The sequence below is a fragment of the Schistocerca americana genome, chromosome 11 (genome assembly GCF_021461395.2).
Source record: "Schistocerca americana isolate TAMUIC-IGC-003095 chromosome 11, iqSchAmer2.1, whole genome shotgun sequence".
Classification (NCBI taxonomy): Eukaryota; Metazoa; Arthropoda; class Insecta; order Orthoptera; family Acrididae; genus Schistocerca; species Schistocerca americana.
This window is the reverse complement of record NC_060129.1, coordinates 156,517,245-156,536,149: the sequence shown is the minus strand read 5'-3', so window position 1 is coordinate 156,536,149 and position 18,905 is coordinate 156,517,245. Positions and strand designations below refer to the sequence as shown.

The following is an 18,905-nucleotide window of genomic DNA, read 5'->3' as shown; positions in this document are numbered from 1 at the left end:
ACTCTTCACGCAGTATCGTATCTCCCATTTCATCTTCATCTACATCCTCTTCCATTTCCATAATATTGTCCTCAAGTACATCGCCCTTGTATAGACCCTCTATATACTCCTTCCACCTTTCTGCTTTCCCTTCTTTGCTTAGAACTGGGTTTCCATCTGAGCTCTTGATATTCATACAAGTCGTTCTCTTATCTCCAAAGGTCTCTTTAATTTTCCTGTAGGCGGTATCTATCTTACCCCTAGTGAGATAGGCCTCTACATCCTTACATTTGTCCTCTAGCCATCCCTGCTTAGCCATTTTGCACTTCCTGTTGATCTCATTTTTGAGACGTTTGTATTCCTTTTTGCCTGTTTCACTTACTGCATTTTTATATTTTCTCCTTTCATCAATTAAATTCAATATTTCTTCTGTTACCCAAGGATTTCTACTAGCCCTCGTCTTTTTACCTACTTGATCCTCTGCTGCCTTCACTACTTCATCCCTCAAAGCTACCCATTCTTCTTCTACTGTATTTATTTCCCCCATTCCTGTCAATTGCTCCCTTATGCTCTCCCTGAATCTCTGTACAACCTCTGGTTCTTTTAGTTTATCCAGGTCCCATCTCCTTAAATTCCCACCTTTTTGCAGTTTCTTCAGTTTTAATCTACAGGTCATAACCAATAGATTGTGGTCAGAGTCCACATCTGCCCCTGGAAATGTCTTACAATTTAAAACCTGGTTCCTAAATCTCTGTCTTACCATTATATAATCTATCTGATACCTTTTAGTATCTCCAGGGTTCTTCCATGTATACAACCTTCTTTCATGATTCTTAAACCAAGTGTTAGTTATGATTATGTTGTGCTCTGTGCAAAATTCTACCAGGCGGCTTCCTCTTTCATTTCTGTCCCCCAATCCATATTCACCTACTATGTTTCCCTCTCTCCCTTTTCCTACACTCGAATTCCAGTCACCCATGACTATTAAATTTTCGTCTCCCTTCACAATCTGAATAATTTCTTTTATTTCATCATACATTTCTTCAATTTCTTCGTCATCTGCAGAGCTAGTTGGCATATAAACTTGTACTACTGTAGTAGGTGTGGGCTTCGTATCTATCTTGGCCACAATAATGCGTTCACTATGCTGTTTGTAGTAGCTTACCCGCATTCCTATTTTTTTATTCATTGTGAAACCTACTCCTGCATTACCCCTATTTGATTTTGTGTTTATAACCCGGTAGTCACCTGACCAGAAGTCTTGTTCCTCCTGCCACCGAACTTCACTAATTCCCACTATATCTAACTTCAACCTATCCATTTCCCTTTTTAAATTTTCTAACCTACCTGCCCGATTAAGGGATCTGACATTCCACGCTCCGATCCGTAGAACGCCAGTTTTCTTTCTCCTGATAACGACATCCTCTTGAGTAGTCCCCGCCCGGAGATCCGAATGGGGGACTATTTTACCTCCGGAATATTTTACCCAAGAGGACGCCATCATCATGTAATCATACAGTAAAGCTGCATGCCCTCGGGAAAAATTACGGCTGTAGTTTCCCCTTGCTTTAAGCCGTTCGCAGTACCAGCACAGCAAGGCCGTTTTGGTTATTGTTACAAGGCCAGATCAGTCAATCATCCAGACTGTCGCCCTTGCAACTACTGAAAAGGCTGCTGCCCCTCTTCAGGAACCACACGTTTGTCTGGCCTCTCAACAGACACCCCTCCGTTGTGGTTGCACCTACGGTACGGCTATCTGTATCGCTGAGGCACGCAAGCCTCCCCACCAACGGCAAGGTCCATGGTTCATGGGGGGGCCTGACGTACATAAGAAACAAAATTAAACAGTAGGGAAATTCTGTAGACCATACGGCACTAACCAAATGGATATGCTACGATTGGCTTCAACGTTTTCAATGACCTAATAAGAAGAGAAACCCACCAAATGATGCGCGAAGTAATCACAAGAATTAGGTCCCACAATAGCAGTAGTTTTTGGAAAGAAGTTCCAACAGGCTTCCAACAGGCCATAGCACACCATTTGCGAACAGCCATCCTTAATAGCAGATGAGAATGTCATTCATTACTCACGACCTCAAAAAAGTTCCTCAAAGTGCTAGAAAAACATTCATGGTCATCCATGGTATCCAAAATTCGATGAAACCGACGAAGAAATAATACTCGAAAATCCGAATGCAACCACTTAACATTCACTACTTTATAAGATTGGCGAATATGAAATGGAAAGAAAGCAGCTCAGAGACTGGAGGCACTGGAAGATAACAAAATAAATCACTCCCTTCACAAGACACCTGCCTCAAACACATCAGACGTTTCTTCATCGCGGCCATGAAACTGAAAATAGTCTCTCTAAAATAGAAGCAAGCTAAAATCAAGATGATTTCCCAACCCGAAAGACCAAAAAACAACACCAAATCATATGTTACCGTGCTCACAGTGACAGGGAAAGCTTTCGAGACAGACTAAAATTAATCAAGGAATAGAGCAACATAATGGCACAAGAACAAGCCGGGTTCAGCGGCAACCACAGCACAGGTGACCCGGTCCCAGGACTGAGCAGCAGAGCGACGCAGGCTGAACGCAACACGGCAGGCGCGACGCCGGCACGCTTTCTAGTGGACGGCGAACGCGCCTTCCATTGGTTGTGGCATGCTGGACTGCTCTTTGAAACGTTACTTTTGAACTTGGCATCCCAAAGTGTGCAACTTAATGAAAACGTTGCTGGAAACAGGTAAGTACAAGCGCTGCTTGGTGATCACCATTCGACAAGTATTACGCCAGCCGCAGAGACGCCACGTGGGACAGTCACGTCTCCACTGCTACACACCAACAACACGGCTGACATCGCTAAAGGTCGAGGATCGAAACAACAGCCCTGTACACAGACGACACTGCGTACTGTTGTCGCGGCCCGACATGCGGCAGAATTAACGAGCAGGTCAGCCCCTTCACAGACAAGCAGGAATCATCGCTAAACAAGTCGAGTAGGTTAAAATACAGTGGATCCACGAAATCTATACTTCAGCACCAACCTCTGATCTTCAAATACCCCTACTTTAAATAAATACGTATTCCTCACGTCATCTTCAGAGGTACTCTGACAGTTATCAACAATGAAGAAATACGCCAACCGGAAAATAAGATGTTATAACACAGAGAGATGTTGTTGCGCTCCTTAGTGTGAACACTGGTTTAAAAAATAGCTCTCCATTCTACTGTATAACTTGCAGGCCTCTTCATCTCCAAGTACATACCGCAGCCCACATCCATCCCAATCTCCTTGCTGTATTCACCAGCTGGTCTTCCTCTACGATTTTCACCCACACTTCACTTCAAAACTAAATTGGTTACCTGTCGACGTCTCGGAACGTGTCTTACCAACTTACCCTCCATTTGGTCAGGTTGCGCCTCGCATGTTCCCACGTTTCTCGGGAATACAAACTTATCTTCCATGAGGTCGGCGTCTACCAGTTTTTAGAGTCTTCTGTAAATAATTTGTGTTAGTATTTTACAACGACGAGTTATTAAACCGATAGTTCAGTAATTTTCACACCTACCAGCAACTGCTTTCTTTGGAATTGATAACATTACATTCTTCGCCTGTCTCATACGCCGGGCACAACAGGTGGGAGAGCTCCGCCGTGGCCGGCTCTCCCGAGGCTGCCTGTAATCCTGCCAGAAGACTGTTTACTCCCTGGACCTCGTTTCGACTTAGATATTTCAGAACACTGTCAAATTTGATCTCGTACTGTTACATCTCCCACCTCATTTACATCCATGACCACTTCCCCATCTGTAATATTACCTTCAGTGAGATATAACTGACATAACTACATTTGCTGAAAACAAAACCTATGTAATGTCATGACAGCAGAAATTCTAAATATGATGTAGCTATGCTATTGACTATACAAAGACATAGATCACTACACCATTCAGACAGCAGTTTCTCCCACATAACATAGCACTTACCTCCGACCTACAAAGTTATCTTACAAATCCCTTCGTATCATACTAGAGTTTAGTTCCTAAGCATTTGTCTTAAAGACTACCAATACAATGTAACAGGAAACAAAATGCCTTAACGATGGACAAATAAACGCAGGTGCTGCTTTTTTAAAGTAAGGTTCTAACCCACTCATAAGGCGAATGCCAGGACTCAGCTGTAAGAGTAACATCGTTCTCCAACCCGCCAGGATTACACGCTGCGTCAAAACCAAAGAAGAGCGTCAGATTAAAGATGAACACCGTCACCACATCTTTAAGTGCATTTCCGTTCAAAGAGTAACACGTTTGGTAAGGCACATTGCTGCTTGTACTAAACTTAAACATTTTCATTTTCACCTCTCCCCTGTCAACAGTGACTGTAATTTGGATCAGCAACTCAGAAACAGACATTCTTTGACAAAGTCAGTCTGAAGTAGTCGACGAATGATCTTGACATTAATCACATTTTATTAAGACCTGACTTATCAGGAGCTGCATTAAGTGATCTTATGTATTTCTAAAACATTAAAACTTAATTACGAAACCTTTTAATTTTCTTGATCGCAAAAACACATTGCTTTACCATTCATTACACGTTTTGGTTGCCAATCAACTATTGTTAGCTTGTAAAAGAAACAATAAACAGGGAATTGCCTTAGATTTAACCAAATTTAAGGAAGTTACGTAGTATTGCGTGATGGTATGCCAATCATGGTAAATACAATGTGGTTATGAATTCTGTAGGCTTGAACGCCATCATCTAATAGCATATCTTGGAACTGTGTAAGTAATTGGAAAGTACCTATCGGGTGAATGTGAATAGTAAACTGTTTTCAGATATTAAAGAAATAATAGAAATAATGAAAACGTACCATGCTGACTAATGAACTACATTTTGCATAGACTATTGGTTACACCGACAAAGTTACAGAGTGCAACTCTCAACATATAGTAACAATCGAAACACACTCTTTCGTTAAGAATAAAGGCGCTAGCCCAGCTTAAGAAGCGAAAGTAATTTAAGGAAGAGAGACTCTCTCTAGTTACTTATATCGAAAATGAGTATGAGCAGAAATTAGTAAGTGTAGCTGCCTTTTTGGCCCTATCAGCTGTTGTCGACATTGCTTGGTGAGAAGCACTTCTTTAGAAATTCACGATTGTGTCGTAAATTTAAGGTCTTACTTAACAACATGCTAAACAATAGAGCGTTTCATATCCATTCTCACAATGACAGATGCAGGGTACTTAAACGAAATGATAGTTTACTTCAAATGTCTGTTCTGAGTCACCAGCCACTGTTTGTGAACAAGTAATAATGAAGTTGACAGCATCATCTGTTTTTTATCGATGCGAAATCTAAACTCAGAGTGAGAACTTGTTTTAGTTCGTGGCAATGTATCCAGCTGTTCACCTTCTGTTTGTACAAATTGCATTCGTTAAACGGTAACAGATAAAAAACGATTCGTCGAGGGTCTTTACACACTCCACATGAGAGGAGGAGGGCCACATTCGAGCCAACAATTAATTTCTCCGAAAAGGCGATGAACAGGGAAAAGCTTGTTTCAGTGGTATTATTTTGTCGTGTCGCAGGGCGGCGCCGATCGAGAGAACGAAGATCACCAAAGCTTTATTTTACGGCGCCTGATTGCGTTATAGGCCGCTCGTTGGCGCATGTGGACTCACACCAAGTTTCATGCGTTCGACCACAGAGGTACACATATAGACAGCGGGTGCATCTATCCTTGCCGTGTTGACATTCGAAACCAAATGGATTAGACAGTTACATTATCTACACCTGGAATCAATTACTGATTTCAAAACTGATCTCGTTGTATTAGTGTCACACATGTAGTAAGTGAACTAACCTACTTTCTCCAACAGTCGCAATGTTAATGCGACAACTGTCCTTGTTACGTTTGGCCACGTAGAGCGACAGAAAACGTTTAAAAAACTGTCCTGACAATTCTTTATTTACACAAACTACAGAATTGCAGTAATTTGAGAATCCCTGTTCTTGTTGACTGTGGCTAATTTAGCTGGCCGCTTCCACAGAAGGCTAAATATTAGTTTCACGGGAAGCACATATTTTTCTGGCCATTTCCTCAGGAATGCGTGTCATTATGCTTTAAGAAGAAACATCCGTAGTATCCTGTTTTTATACGGAATGAAACGCTATGGCTTCTGATTAATCCAGTACATTACTTGAAGAGTAAATTCATGATAGTGGGTTGGAGAGAAACGTTCTGTCGTGTCAAAAATTTTCGCCATTCGTAGAGTTTTCGATCTGACGACCGACATAGCCTAGATCCGTACATTCATCCAACCCATGGATTTTGGAAAGTGTTTGCTGCGTAGCTTGTGCTATTCTGTTTTAACATATAAATGGCGTATAACTAACAGCTCGTTTGGAACAGTGTGGGCTACAAGTGCCAAACGCACAAATTTCCAGCGGTTTCACTTCTGTCTCGATACTCGAAACGCGCAACTTCTGTTGCCAAAGTCTTAACGATGTAGTTGCATCTTTCTCTGCAAAGTAGTTCTGCGACATCTTACACACTCCGGCCACGTATCACATCAGCATCAAAGATGCCTTGATGACGACAGAGAATAAATTTATGATTAATATCTGCTTCTACCAAATGTGCTGTGCACTCTCCGTCGTGTTTAAATAGTCCTTACTAGAAAACTGTAGTAGAAATTGGCGCGAATCGTACATGTGCATAACCTTCGAAAACCGTGACCCAATTACGGGAAACACAGTTGCTGTACTTGAATACGGTGTACTATTAGAATTTTTAATTTGTCATTGATACACTGACTTTTACATAACAAGGCGTGTGTTGTACTCTGAAGATTTCCATGAATAACGCACACTAAAGCCCTCGTCATCCAGGGCGGCGCTTCCGCATACAGACGCGGAGCGGACAGGACGAGTGGGGGCGGGGGTGAGAACTGCGCACGTGCCAGCAGCAGAGAGCGGGCAAACAAAGTCCACGTGGCCGAACTGCATTGCTAGGGGCAACATTCAGGCTCGTTTGCCTATGGTACATCGTATTATAGGTTCAAATCTACGAGGGAAATAGTAAATGTTCGAGAACAGCTGACACAGTTTTGTGAAGAAGTGAAGTACCATTTTTCTCAAAACGACATTGAAACTGCTTGCAATAATTACCATTTATTGCGATTATAAATGCATTATAAGTAGAAATTTAGTACACTACAAAATTAACTTCGAGCACAAACCGAAATCATTATATCTGCTTGACAACTGCTTCTGCTCTATGTCTAAGGTGTGTGTGTGTGTGTGTGTGTGTGTGTGTGTTTGACGGTAGTTGAGTGTAATCACTGCGTGTAAAAAAAGAATTAGTGGTAGAAAAGACTGATGTAAAAGACTACCGTAAGAATGGTCAGTAAGTTGTCATATTTTTCTTTGTTAACGGGCATTGTGAGTGTAAACTAACACGTTAGATGTTACAGTGAGAGACCGCATCGATAATCAATTGAACAAGCAAAAAATTAACCACCACCTGCGAATAACTCCAGGGAATCTGACTGATAACATCGAAAACTACCGATATGTCGACAGGTAACCATCATTGTCATTTTAGAGCCCTGTCCAGTAAGTGCCTTGAAAATGACAGAGGTTTACAATACGGTGGGAGAAGCTTAACTTCTCCTTGGCCAATACATTTGTAGTCTGCATAATTAAAAGGATACAGGTCCTAATCAGAAAGGCTAGGAAGTTCTCATTATTATGTATGCAACTGATCTGTTGAAAAACACATTTTTAAGCCATGAGTCTTTAAAACTAAGAAATATTACTTTGTTCCAAAGTCTAAATTGAAATACCATCTTCACTTGTGTTTGAGTCTGTTTCTGAACAATCTGGTATTAAATTTATGATGATAGGTTCAAGTCTTATATCAATCATCGTTTCCCTGTCAATTTCTTCTTCCTAGCACGCCACACAGACTATGCCCACAGTACAGGTGGGATGTTGTCTGTTGCCTCGTTGCTTATTGCCTCATGTACAAGCGATTCACTGTATGGTACCTTGAATGTTTTGTTTCTTTTTCTTCCACATAGTCTTAACACCCTTTGCCCAAATTAATTCCATGTGGCTACAATGACAGTGACACGTGAGTAAACGCAAAATGGTGTGACCACATTCATGTGCAAGGAAGTCGTGTGTGAACGTTCTGTCACGTGACTGGTACAGTATAAATTAACGAGCTGCAGAAGATCGACACGAGTCTAGATTATACGATGCTTACTATTTTAATTTTTAAGCTGGGGAAAAATATCCACATTTCAGGTGTTTGTACTTGATGTTTTTTTCTATAACAGTTTAACTATAATTGGCAATGACCGACTTCGAAGCGAGCTATGACAAGAATTGTGAATCACATCACGAGGCTGGCAGCGTTCATCCAGAATGGTAATCACTGCTGTTTTACTTGCACGTAAATACAAGTTTATTCTCAGAAATAAAACGAGAAGAGTAATAGTAATGCATAGTAATTGTCCGAAAACCTATCCCTATGAGAAATTTAAAACCGCCAGTACCATCAATAATTTTCCAGCACATCTTCTTGGAATCATTATAATTGACCCATGTTTCATCAAGGTAATACACTGTTGACCTACCTGCTTCTCTCGTACCGTGAATCTTTATATGGGATGTAGTTCGTGCTGCACCTCTATCATTTGTCTGAACTAAAAACTCTCTTCTTAAGGTATCTGGAACCAATGTCTTTGAAAATTCTTTACCTTGACGAAGCGCTTACCATTGAAGCCTGCGTAATTGTAACTCGTTTCTGTTATGTCAGGCATTCATCATTCACACGGATCTCTTTAAAACATCATTGTTAAAACTATCCATTTGTGTTACAGGTTCTTTGCGATTTCGATGCTTTCCGGCGACACGAAACCAACTGTTTCTACAGTTCCGACAGTCTTGACACTTCCCTTTACAATTCGCTTTAACAGTTCTTTGCCGACTCCACATGGTACTGGAGGCCGTTGTTGTGCTTTCAAATATCAACCGTAGGAGACGCGCTTTTAAATTCACGTTTGAAAAAGTTATAAATGAGTTAAATAATCCGCCTCGCCTGCTTGTGATGCACTTCACGTTTATTGCCGTCATATGACTTTTTTTTTTTTAATCGCTCTTAAACATTTACGAGATACACATTCACAGCTGTACTGCTGCAAGAAAATAAAGGAAAGAAAAAAATTGATAGTTGGGTGGACAGTTCGGTTGTGGCGAAGTGCGGCAACAGTGCTGCACGTAGGAGCGAGATTCTCGCTCCCTGCTGGAATGGAACTCGCTGCTAGCCGCTCGGAAAGAGCATGAATATTAGTGGCCGCCAGTGGCTAGTGGAGGGGATGAGGAGAACAGCTGAAAATTGGGCCGCCTTCTTACATGACACAGACAATAAGACTCTTCTGATTCGTCCAGACCGATGCTTCGACGTAAATATCGGAATTTCCAGCTACTATTAAAGTTTTGGAGCCAGTGCAGATACGGTTCTGGAGGAAGTACTTAGGTGCTTTCAGTTTACTCAGAATCGGTAACGTATTTGTAGTATATGAAGCTACGATGTCTTCTGGTCAGAAGAAACTGATAGCACCTCTTTGTTTCGACAGATTATACTTCACCGTACCTGCACGTACCACCACCGTGCCATACAGAGTATGTTACTCTTGTGCCGTAGGTTTATAGAGAGACCAGAAAAAAAAGAAACCTGATATCAGTATATTTAACGAAGTCATTCATTTCTGAGTACGTTACTCACCTCTTGCAGGGTGCACTGCTCTATTTGGGAGCTGAGGAAGCGTCGATAGCAGACTCTTGTCAACGGCTGAACCTGGAGGTCGTCCGTACTAGCGATACGACGAAGCGATTTCTCCACTCGGGGCAAATCTGTCTTTTAGTTTCATTGCTTAGGGGACAGACTGAAACGGCATAGCGTTGTCTCCCTTAATCCACAGAAAACACGATAAGAAATGTTACGTTCTTTCGATTAAATTACTGCTAAGAAAAGCCTTGGGATTATCGTCGTAATCGCAGTTCTTTCTACTTCAGCGCGCTGTAATTCGTCACGGTCACGTAAACGGACAATTAAAATGGCCCGGTGTTTACAATAAATTGCTGTGAAAACAGCTGTAGGCCGGGAAATTCCGTTACAGCTGGGAACGGTGTTTGTCGCGACGGCATTCTTGTGCCAGGTCCGTGCTCTTGTCGAGATGAACTTTAGTAGCACTTCAGCATTAATTCAGATAGGTCCATCGCCTTTTTTTTTCGTCTCCGCATCACTATCGCCGTGCTGCCAGACAAGGTGTCGACGTCTGCGACGCTGTTCCCCAAAGTCGGGAAGCACATGATTCGACGAACTGCTCTGCAGAACAGCCACTGTACAGGTTGAAATCATGTTTGCGAAATCTGATCTGTGCGGCCTCTATGATGACAGAAAAAGTAAAGCCCTTTCCTTATAGAAAGAAATCTGTCTATTCCTCGATATTTCGTTTTAAACAGTGCTCCAAATAGTTTTCCGTACAACGCCTAGCGAAATATTACGCTCAGATTAGGCAAGTATCAAACGAGGGAAGATGTTAGAAATATGGCGGGCTTCCCAGAATCAACTGTTCCCTTCGCTTCAGAGGTGTTACATATATTCAGATCTCGGGAGGGCGTCTATCGCTGACAGTATGGTGACGTCATAACATCTTACTCACATTGACGAATAAGTCACACGCAACACAGATTCACCCTCAGGGAGACCACTGTCATACATGGACATACTCACACAGTCATACAAATGTTGAACACATGCCAGAAGGCTAAGTTCGAAGCTGCAGTAAAATGTTGACCTAATGGACCTGCAAGCTTCTCATTAAAGTAACATTTGAGAATTAGCTACTGGTGCCCAAGTCAAACACACACATACTTCTGCATGAAGCCAAAAAGACAAACAATATCTCTATGCTTCACGGTTGAGACGTTTAACCACTCTCACGCCGTTTCCCTGAACAGAAAGGATGATAAATATTTTACAGTGATCGATTGGCTGATGGTCCATTCACCATTAACCAGAATTGTAACCACAGATATTCCGCTCACATAGACAAACAAAAATACTCTCGTGTAACAGTAGCATATTATTGTATATAACATTTTGTAACTATTGAAATTTGTACACATAGTGACAATTGACAGGCATGAACATAAGTCAGATAGAGAGATATAGTGTGCATAAAATGACAGAAATTTCGTAAGTGTACCTGTGTGATCGAAGATTATGTAACATAGTGTGCATCACCAAAAAAAATTGTTCCAAACTGACATGATGATTGGGAACCAGGATATCTTTAACATGAACATGTACATATAAAAAAAGAAGACTGAAAGCTATAAAGCAGAAAAATATACATGTATTTGACATTGAATTTCCAATCTCTAGTGTCCGAAGTAAAGTTTGGGGGGGGGGGGGGCGAATAAAAAGAATGTTTTCACTAAAAGCACAAATGTTACTGTGTTCACGCAGATGTCTGAGCAAGAAAAAAAAAAAAGAAAACAGTTGACCCTAACGTCCTTCGCATGCTAACGTCACACAACGAATCACGAATATTGCGACACTCGTGTGTGGAGCGGGATGGTGGTTCCTGGCGTGGAGAAAGCGGCGCCAGCTGGAAGCAGTGCGACTGGTGGTGTGGGCGACCAATCTAATGTTTCTGGGAACCAGGCGCGGCACCCGGAAGTTGCTCCAGTCATCCTCCACTCTCTGTAGCGGCACTGTCCATCGACAAGAATCTCGTGGGGTGGTACGACAGCCTATTGTTGATGTGCAGCACAGCGCGGTACGGTGGCCAGCACACGTACGGGCTGTGATTGTATTGAGGACCGCAAGAATCGGGACAGAGCCGTAGGACAGGTAGTTGGACGTCCTAAGACAGTACACTTGGTCTCATCTAGAACGAAAAATTGCAATACGGGATTCTACTCTTTGAGTGACTGCAACACTCGTGGATTCATCTGATGGAGGATGAAACCAGGATAGCAGATCGATCAACGTGGCTGATTGCTCGGAACTGCTCTCTGTAGGAGAGAACATAATCACGACAAACTGCAGTCCATCAATACCCGGCACAGAACTGCTTTGGGCGTGCAGTCCGGCCTATTATTGTGATTTATGCGAATTCGTGCAGCAACGGTAAACGGCGTCCGTCAGAAGTGCGCCTCAAGAGATCTCTCCGACTCTTCGTGCTGCCGCTGTCAGAGTACGCCCTCGTCGTCTGGCACCTCTCCTGCAGTGGAGTCCCCGTTTCTGCGTCACCGCTGAGCGGTGCCGTGCTGTCTCCTCGGCCAGCCGCCAACGGGGTCGCCCGTCCCGGTGGGATCCCGGGGTTGTGTCCGCCTTCAGCTGACCGGAGGCTGTCGGCCAGGTGGGCCGCCGCCTCGCTCAGCAGGTGGGCGGCACTCGCCTCTGAGCCGCCGCGGAGGGGCGGGGCGTGTCGTGACTGACAGCCGCCTCGCTCAGCAGGTGGGCGGCACTCGCCTCTGAGCCGTCCCGGAGGGGCGGGGCGGGGCGTGTCGTGACTGACAGCCGCCTCGCTCAGGCGTCTGCCTGCCGCTCGGCCTCCATTTACTCCACACCGACCACCGTGTAGCGTCACTTCTCGTCCAGCAGTCACTCGCTGTTCGCAGTACCTGCGTAATACTTACGACCTTTCATAAAGAGTGCCTCCTCAAAACTTTTTACTAAAACAGCATTCAGAATTTGTAAAGATCGTATTTTGTACATTCGATAAAACAAATTAATAAAGACGAATATTTACATGAATACAACTGTTACCCTAATACAACACAAAATTCTTATACTCTGCTGAGAGAGTTTATAATTAATGCTTACTGTAAAGAATAGTGACTTAACCTATGGGCCGATTGTTAACGACTCATTGAGATACAGAGAGGCTCAAGTACTCCACCCGTAACTCTAAAATACTGTACGTAATCCCACCTATGACATACCCGTCACTGGAGCATGCTCACAACTACTGCCGACTCTTTAACTTCACCAACTACGCTATCTACAGGCGCCACTGCACGTCCCTCGCCGTCTCGGATACCTGAGGCCTCGATCGATCCCTGAAACTGCTCAAGACATAGCGGACGCACACAAATAAACAATGAACACATATTAGACGAGATATAATTAGCTGCAATCGCCTTAGTAATGGAAATTAATAAAAATACTGTATGCAACTTATCGGCTACACCCGTTTACCATACATACTCCCCCGTCCTGCCCCGCTGAGACAACTCGGTGGATGTTGCTGTCTCTGGCGACGCCGATCGCTGAGTCGGTCGCTACTCATCTGACATGGAACTGGATGTACACAAACTTACGGTGGAAAATTTACACACACACAAAAAAAAAACAACACGGCAGACTTGGCAAGTTACAATGCAAGGACTCTACCTCTGTACACAATTTCTTGTAAATATCTTACTTTTAGACTTGTCGTGTGTGCTAGGTCTCACACCGAGACACCAGTTACCGGACTTGTTGAGGAATTCCATACGTTCGGCATTACACCGCTCACACGATAAATCCCGACGACCGCTGACGCTCAGAGACGTGACGTACCACCGTACGAGAAACTCGCCACACTCCAGAAAGGTGCAACGCGCTGTGGCGTGCCCAACACGCCAACGAAGAGAAAAGCCTCACTGAAAGTAGGTGCAACACCGCAGCTGTGTGCCCACGACAGCAGTGACAAATACCGCGCAAACAAACAAGTGGTGCCCGGAACACGGTCGGTATGCACCCAGTAGCTCTTCCTCAACAAACACTCAGTAATTGGTACGGTGTAAAGACAAAACACACGGGAAGGTGCACTCTGTGTTACCAATGACTCGGAAGAGTGGTGGCTCCCGCATGACATGGAAAGTACAGAAAAGTGAGTTAGACCGACCCTTCGTTTTCGGAGTTAACAAAGAATGCGGAAGGTCCACATGTCGCCTCGTAGCCCCTACAAGTTACACATGTACATGTTAAAGAATATAAATAAAATCAAAGTACCACACTTAATGTCTAATACGTACACAACAGAAAGATGTCTATCTTACAAATGTTTCCCTTTTGTTTCACACACAGGCAACACTTTTTTTCTGTACAAAAACTACGTTCTTGCGCTCCCCACATTTCAACATATGTAAACGGCTCTGTCCAAGTATTTGTGCGGATTTTCCACCCCGAGTCCAAACCGCACGGTCCTGGCTTCAAGCTCGCCCTCCATTTCTGTTTCGGTGATTGGAACTCGCGTTAGGACCACGTATTTCGATTCACTCGTCCCGCTCTCCATGTGAATCTCCGCGCCTCCAGCTCGTGTCGTACTGGCGGGTATCGTTTTGTCTCTGCAAGTTACTCTGCCGCCCCAATTTTGTCTCTTATAGTCCTGGCTCCCTCATGTTCCACGACGCTGATGGATGTTGTTATTGCGCGGTGCTCCACGAAAGTCGCCATTGTAATACTTATTTTGCCCTTTCCTTCCATCATGCGCTGCTTCTTTTTCGAAAATTAACTCCAACTCGCACAGAAGGCTTTTCAATGTTTCGATATTCGCTCCGTACTTTCCTACAAGCGCTAGCTGGTAGTTGCTCGGCACTTTCGCGAAACAGAACTTCATTATTACACCATCTCTATGTGGCACATCAAGAAACTGATTCTTTCTAATTAAAGCCTCGAAGAGGCCTGACGCCTGCGGATATGAACACAAAATGATTTCTTCTTTTATTCGGTCTTGCACTTGGCGCGATCAATACTTTGCCAGTAACGCGTCGGTGAATTCTGGGTACATTCGGCATGTACCTGCAACACTACGCATTTTCTCAGCTGCCGTGCCCTCGATGTGCCCGCAGATAAATTCTAATTTTGTTGTCAATGGCCAAGATATTAGTAGCGTGTTAGAAAATTGTGACAGCAAAATTTTTGGGTGAAGTGAGCCTCCATTTTCCCGGAAATTTTGGAATTTGAGGACCGATAAAATGTGTTTGTAATCAAAGTCTGGTACCTCTTGCACATTTCTACTGGGTGTAGTATCACACCCGCCCGTCTCTTTGACGCGAACTGACACCTCCTGGTTCTGCCCCACAATGATACTGGAACTGAGCGTCAGTTGTGGCGGCCGGGCTGCGGTTTTGCAGCCGTGCGCTCCCTGGGCTGCAGAGCGCGATTCGTACTCGACTGCGTCGCGCCGAGCCGGCCGCCGCCTCTGCACGCTGTGTACCAATTTGTACTCGGCGTTCCCGGCGTGCCACATCTTTTTCTACGCTTCCACACCTTTGGGTGGTACCCGCAACGCGTTCTTCAACGCTTTCCATTCTTTGCGTTGTGCTCGCAAGTGCTTCCTTCCACTGGGCTTTCATTGCATCGATTCCTATTGCATTCATGTGTCCAATTCGCCTAGCGATTCTTGCACGGTTATTTGCGGTTTTGGCCAATGTTTTGGCGTCAGCTGCCTCTACCCTTACTAATTCAGCATGTCTCTTCGCTTCGGTGGCCCTTTTCTTGGCTTCGACACTCGTCTTACCGACCTCCGCTATTTCATATCACATAATCGGTACTGTTTAGTTATGCGGCTCTGATGCAGCTGTCGCGATTTTGTATGTCGCGTGCTGGCGTTCCAGTGACGTGGCGGAATATAGGCGGATGATCGGGCTTGGGACTCATTTGTCCTCCTGTCAGAGGCAACCCGTATTCTATTCATTTACGGTTTAGACTGTACTGAAATGTGGTGAATTTTGCCTCTACGCCGCCATCAAGGTGTTTGATACCTGCTCCGAGTTCCCATGTTTGTACTGAGCAGTCAAGATGAACGGTACGACGGAGACGACGACTACACGGGAAACAACATTCAGATGGCGAAAATTTGGGAAACCGTTTTCCTCTAATGATGTGGTTACATGTTAAACGTTATTCGACTTTGCTACGGCGAACAAACGTCAATGTCTCGAGCTTCATAACTTTTACACTCATGGTCTGTGCAATGCAGCTATCCTCTGACGAAGCGAACTTATCAGTCTTTTTGTAATACGAAGTGGAGACATTAACAAGTAGTGGATAGTACGGAATCCTGGCAGACGCCAGTGGGGTCATGATGTGGGGGAGGGTGAGGAGAAGACTGCACGTAAAGGGATGTTCAAAAGCCTCGTGCACGGCCACTGAAGCGTACGCAGCTGATTGATTAAGCGATCAGGATTACGCTCGTTGCGGGAAGATGTGTGAGATGGGCAATGCTGCAAACACATTTCACCAAAAAGTATTATGCGTTTAGGCACGGCGACAAAACTTCTCAAACGCTACAGACCCATCCACACAGCCGTGCACAGGGGATGTTTTGTCTCCGGCCACTGTTTGCCGTAGCCCTCGCCACTAAACGAGAGGCTGGCTTATCTATAAGCACATTTCCAGGATCGATATCGCAATGTTACGTGATAAGACAGAACTGGTATTGGCAGATCGATTTGCAAATACTGCCCTACGTACTGTGTAGTAGCAGTCCTACTATTTGACGTTCACAGATACGCTCCCCTACGTAAGTATATTACTGAGAAGTCGGAGATTCGAATACCAGAGAACAATTCTATCATCACAAATGTCCCGCAGTTGTGTTTGTCCCATATTGCGCAATGACTTCAAGAGAGTATGTAGACGTGCAGTTCGCGCCGATCTGTGGTACAGCGTTGCGATGTCGCCTGTTTAAACACGACGAATGGCACGTCTAATAAGAGGAAATAAAAATGACAGCTTTTGTTTTCGTGGTCATTCAAAAACATTTCGGAATTGTTTTAGTATATACCAAGAATGTGAAACAGACTACGGTGGAATTTCGAGATGTAAGACGCTGCAGGAATATTATTAGCATGTTGCCAACAGAGAGCACGTGATCCGTTTGACGAGGCGAACACAAAGCCACGAGGAGTATAAGGTCTGCGCTCATAGCCCGGGCAGGTATCCGCCATCGGACAGATATCGGCCATTTGCACGCTTTCATAGAGCTTTAATACCTACACTAGAAGAAAAAGTGTCTTATTAAACGGAAAGAATCACCTCTTGACAAAATCATGGGTCTTTTTAGAGTACTTAATATATTATTCTAGTGAGAAGCAAAAAGGCCATGCTCACTCGATTTCACAGCTAGCACATGTGGCAATGCAGAGCCGTTCATAATGAATGAGGCGAGTGTGTGGGTGTTACGACGTCACCTTAGTGTATGAGCAACATCCGCCTGCAGTGGCCTTTAGATAATCAAGTGCTGTCCCCCCCCCCCCCCCTCTCCCCACCCAAAAGAAAAAATGCAGAGATACTCACAAACCTCTTGATAGTACGAGATAAAATAATAATAACAACTATTTCTTTTCGCGTCGCAATGGAAAACTCCATAATAACGAAAACATGTCAAGCAGATCAACTCTTACAACGCAAGTAAGGCCTGAATACATTCGTCTCCGATGCTGATTTGACGGCGGTGAGTTTCCTGCTCTGCTAATGGTGCATTTGCTTGCCGACGGCCACCAACACGTGTGAAAACAGAGAGGGTATTACGAAACCTGAATATGCTTAGGACGATAATCCGGAAAGAGAGTTAGCAAAAAGTATAAATATTCGCTGTAGTATTTTAGGCAAAATTAGTTACGTTATTTATATTCAGGCAAAACTAAGGTACATCAGTTCCGTGAAAAGACAGGCCGCACAGATGGGAATGTATAGCAGAAGCTTGCACCGGCACCGCGGCTGCCGTCTTTCCTTGAGAAGCTGCACAGGATCTCCGAGACTCGCAAACGTTTCAGGCATGGTGGAAGCAGTGCCGCAGACATCGACGCCTTCTTTGGCAGCACGGCTGCAGCCGGCTGGTCCAGAAAGAGACGATAGAGAGATTCGTCCGAATCTTGATTTCTTATTCAAATCTAACACGGCAAACACGCCGAAAGCATTTGTGTCCAGAATGCCGCTGCGAGGCACTCCGTTCCCAGTTGTAACAGTACTGCTTTGGCGACATTTCAAAAATTCACGTCTTTGTAATTGTTCGTTTATCTATTGCTGAAGAAACGAAAACCTCTGAACTAATCATGATGATGAGTCTACGAAATGTCTAGCTTTGGAAAGAGAACGATTATGGAAATTATTGTGGCTTATATCAGGTAGTATCATTTCCTGGTGACGAATACCAGGTTTGTCGCTGCCTCAGCGACCTATTGTTGCTGCTGGCGCTCCACAATGTCGGCCGTTTTAACTTTCTTGCGAATAATAACGGTTTTATGGAGAAAATGAAAACGGAAAAAGGATAGTAAATGCACAACCATCAGTTAAACTTTACATTTATCGAAGTTAGAAGCGAGTATACCATTAAACGATAAATAACGTTGGTGGAGCACACATGAATGTGTTCAATCTATATAAAACCACATTTAGACTTTGGCCTTCCACACACAAACTTGCCAAAGTTAAACGTTCTGTCCAATCGGAATAAATGCTACCGACATCCACTAATCATTTGTGGAGACATGCTTTCATAACACTTCCACCTCTGTATAGCAAACGATTGTATGCTATATTACGCACTCTGTTTGCATTTCAAAGCATTTCAATATTTTCGCAATAGTAATGGACGAGCTATAAATATTTATCGTCTTGTTTCTTCCTAACTATGATGTTGTATTCAGAAACGTTAAGTCAGCTTCGACCACCGGTTTGTTAAGAAGGAGTGACAATGATATATTGCTGTGAAACAGGGGGTAAAACTCGTATGCAGACGTGGAAAGTCGTCGTTCGTTGCAATAGTAACAACCAACCTCTGTGAGCTGCAGGAGACGCAGAATTAGCGGAAAAATAAACTCAGCCTCTATCTTTCTA

The 18,905-nt window shown here is 43.9% G+C and overlaps 1 protein-coding gene across 1 annotated transcript in view; it reads right to left on the bottom strand.

Annotated features, from left to right (window-relative positions):
* Positions 1-15,799: 15,799 nt before the first annotated feature.
* The window catches only part of LOC124553421 (zinc finger protein 239-like), a 42,683-nt gene continuing 39,577 nt past the window's right edge, over positions 15,800-18,905 (bottom strand). The window contains exon 2 of the mRNA XM_047127284.1: positions 15,800-15,888. Within this exon, the coding sequence (XP_046983240.1) occupies positions 15,800-15,888 (89 nt within the window). The remainder of the gene's footprint in view (positions 15,889-18,905) is intronic.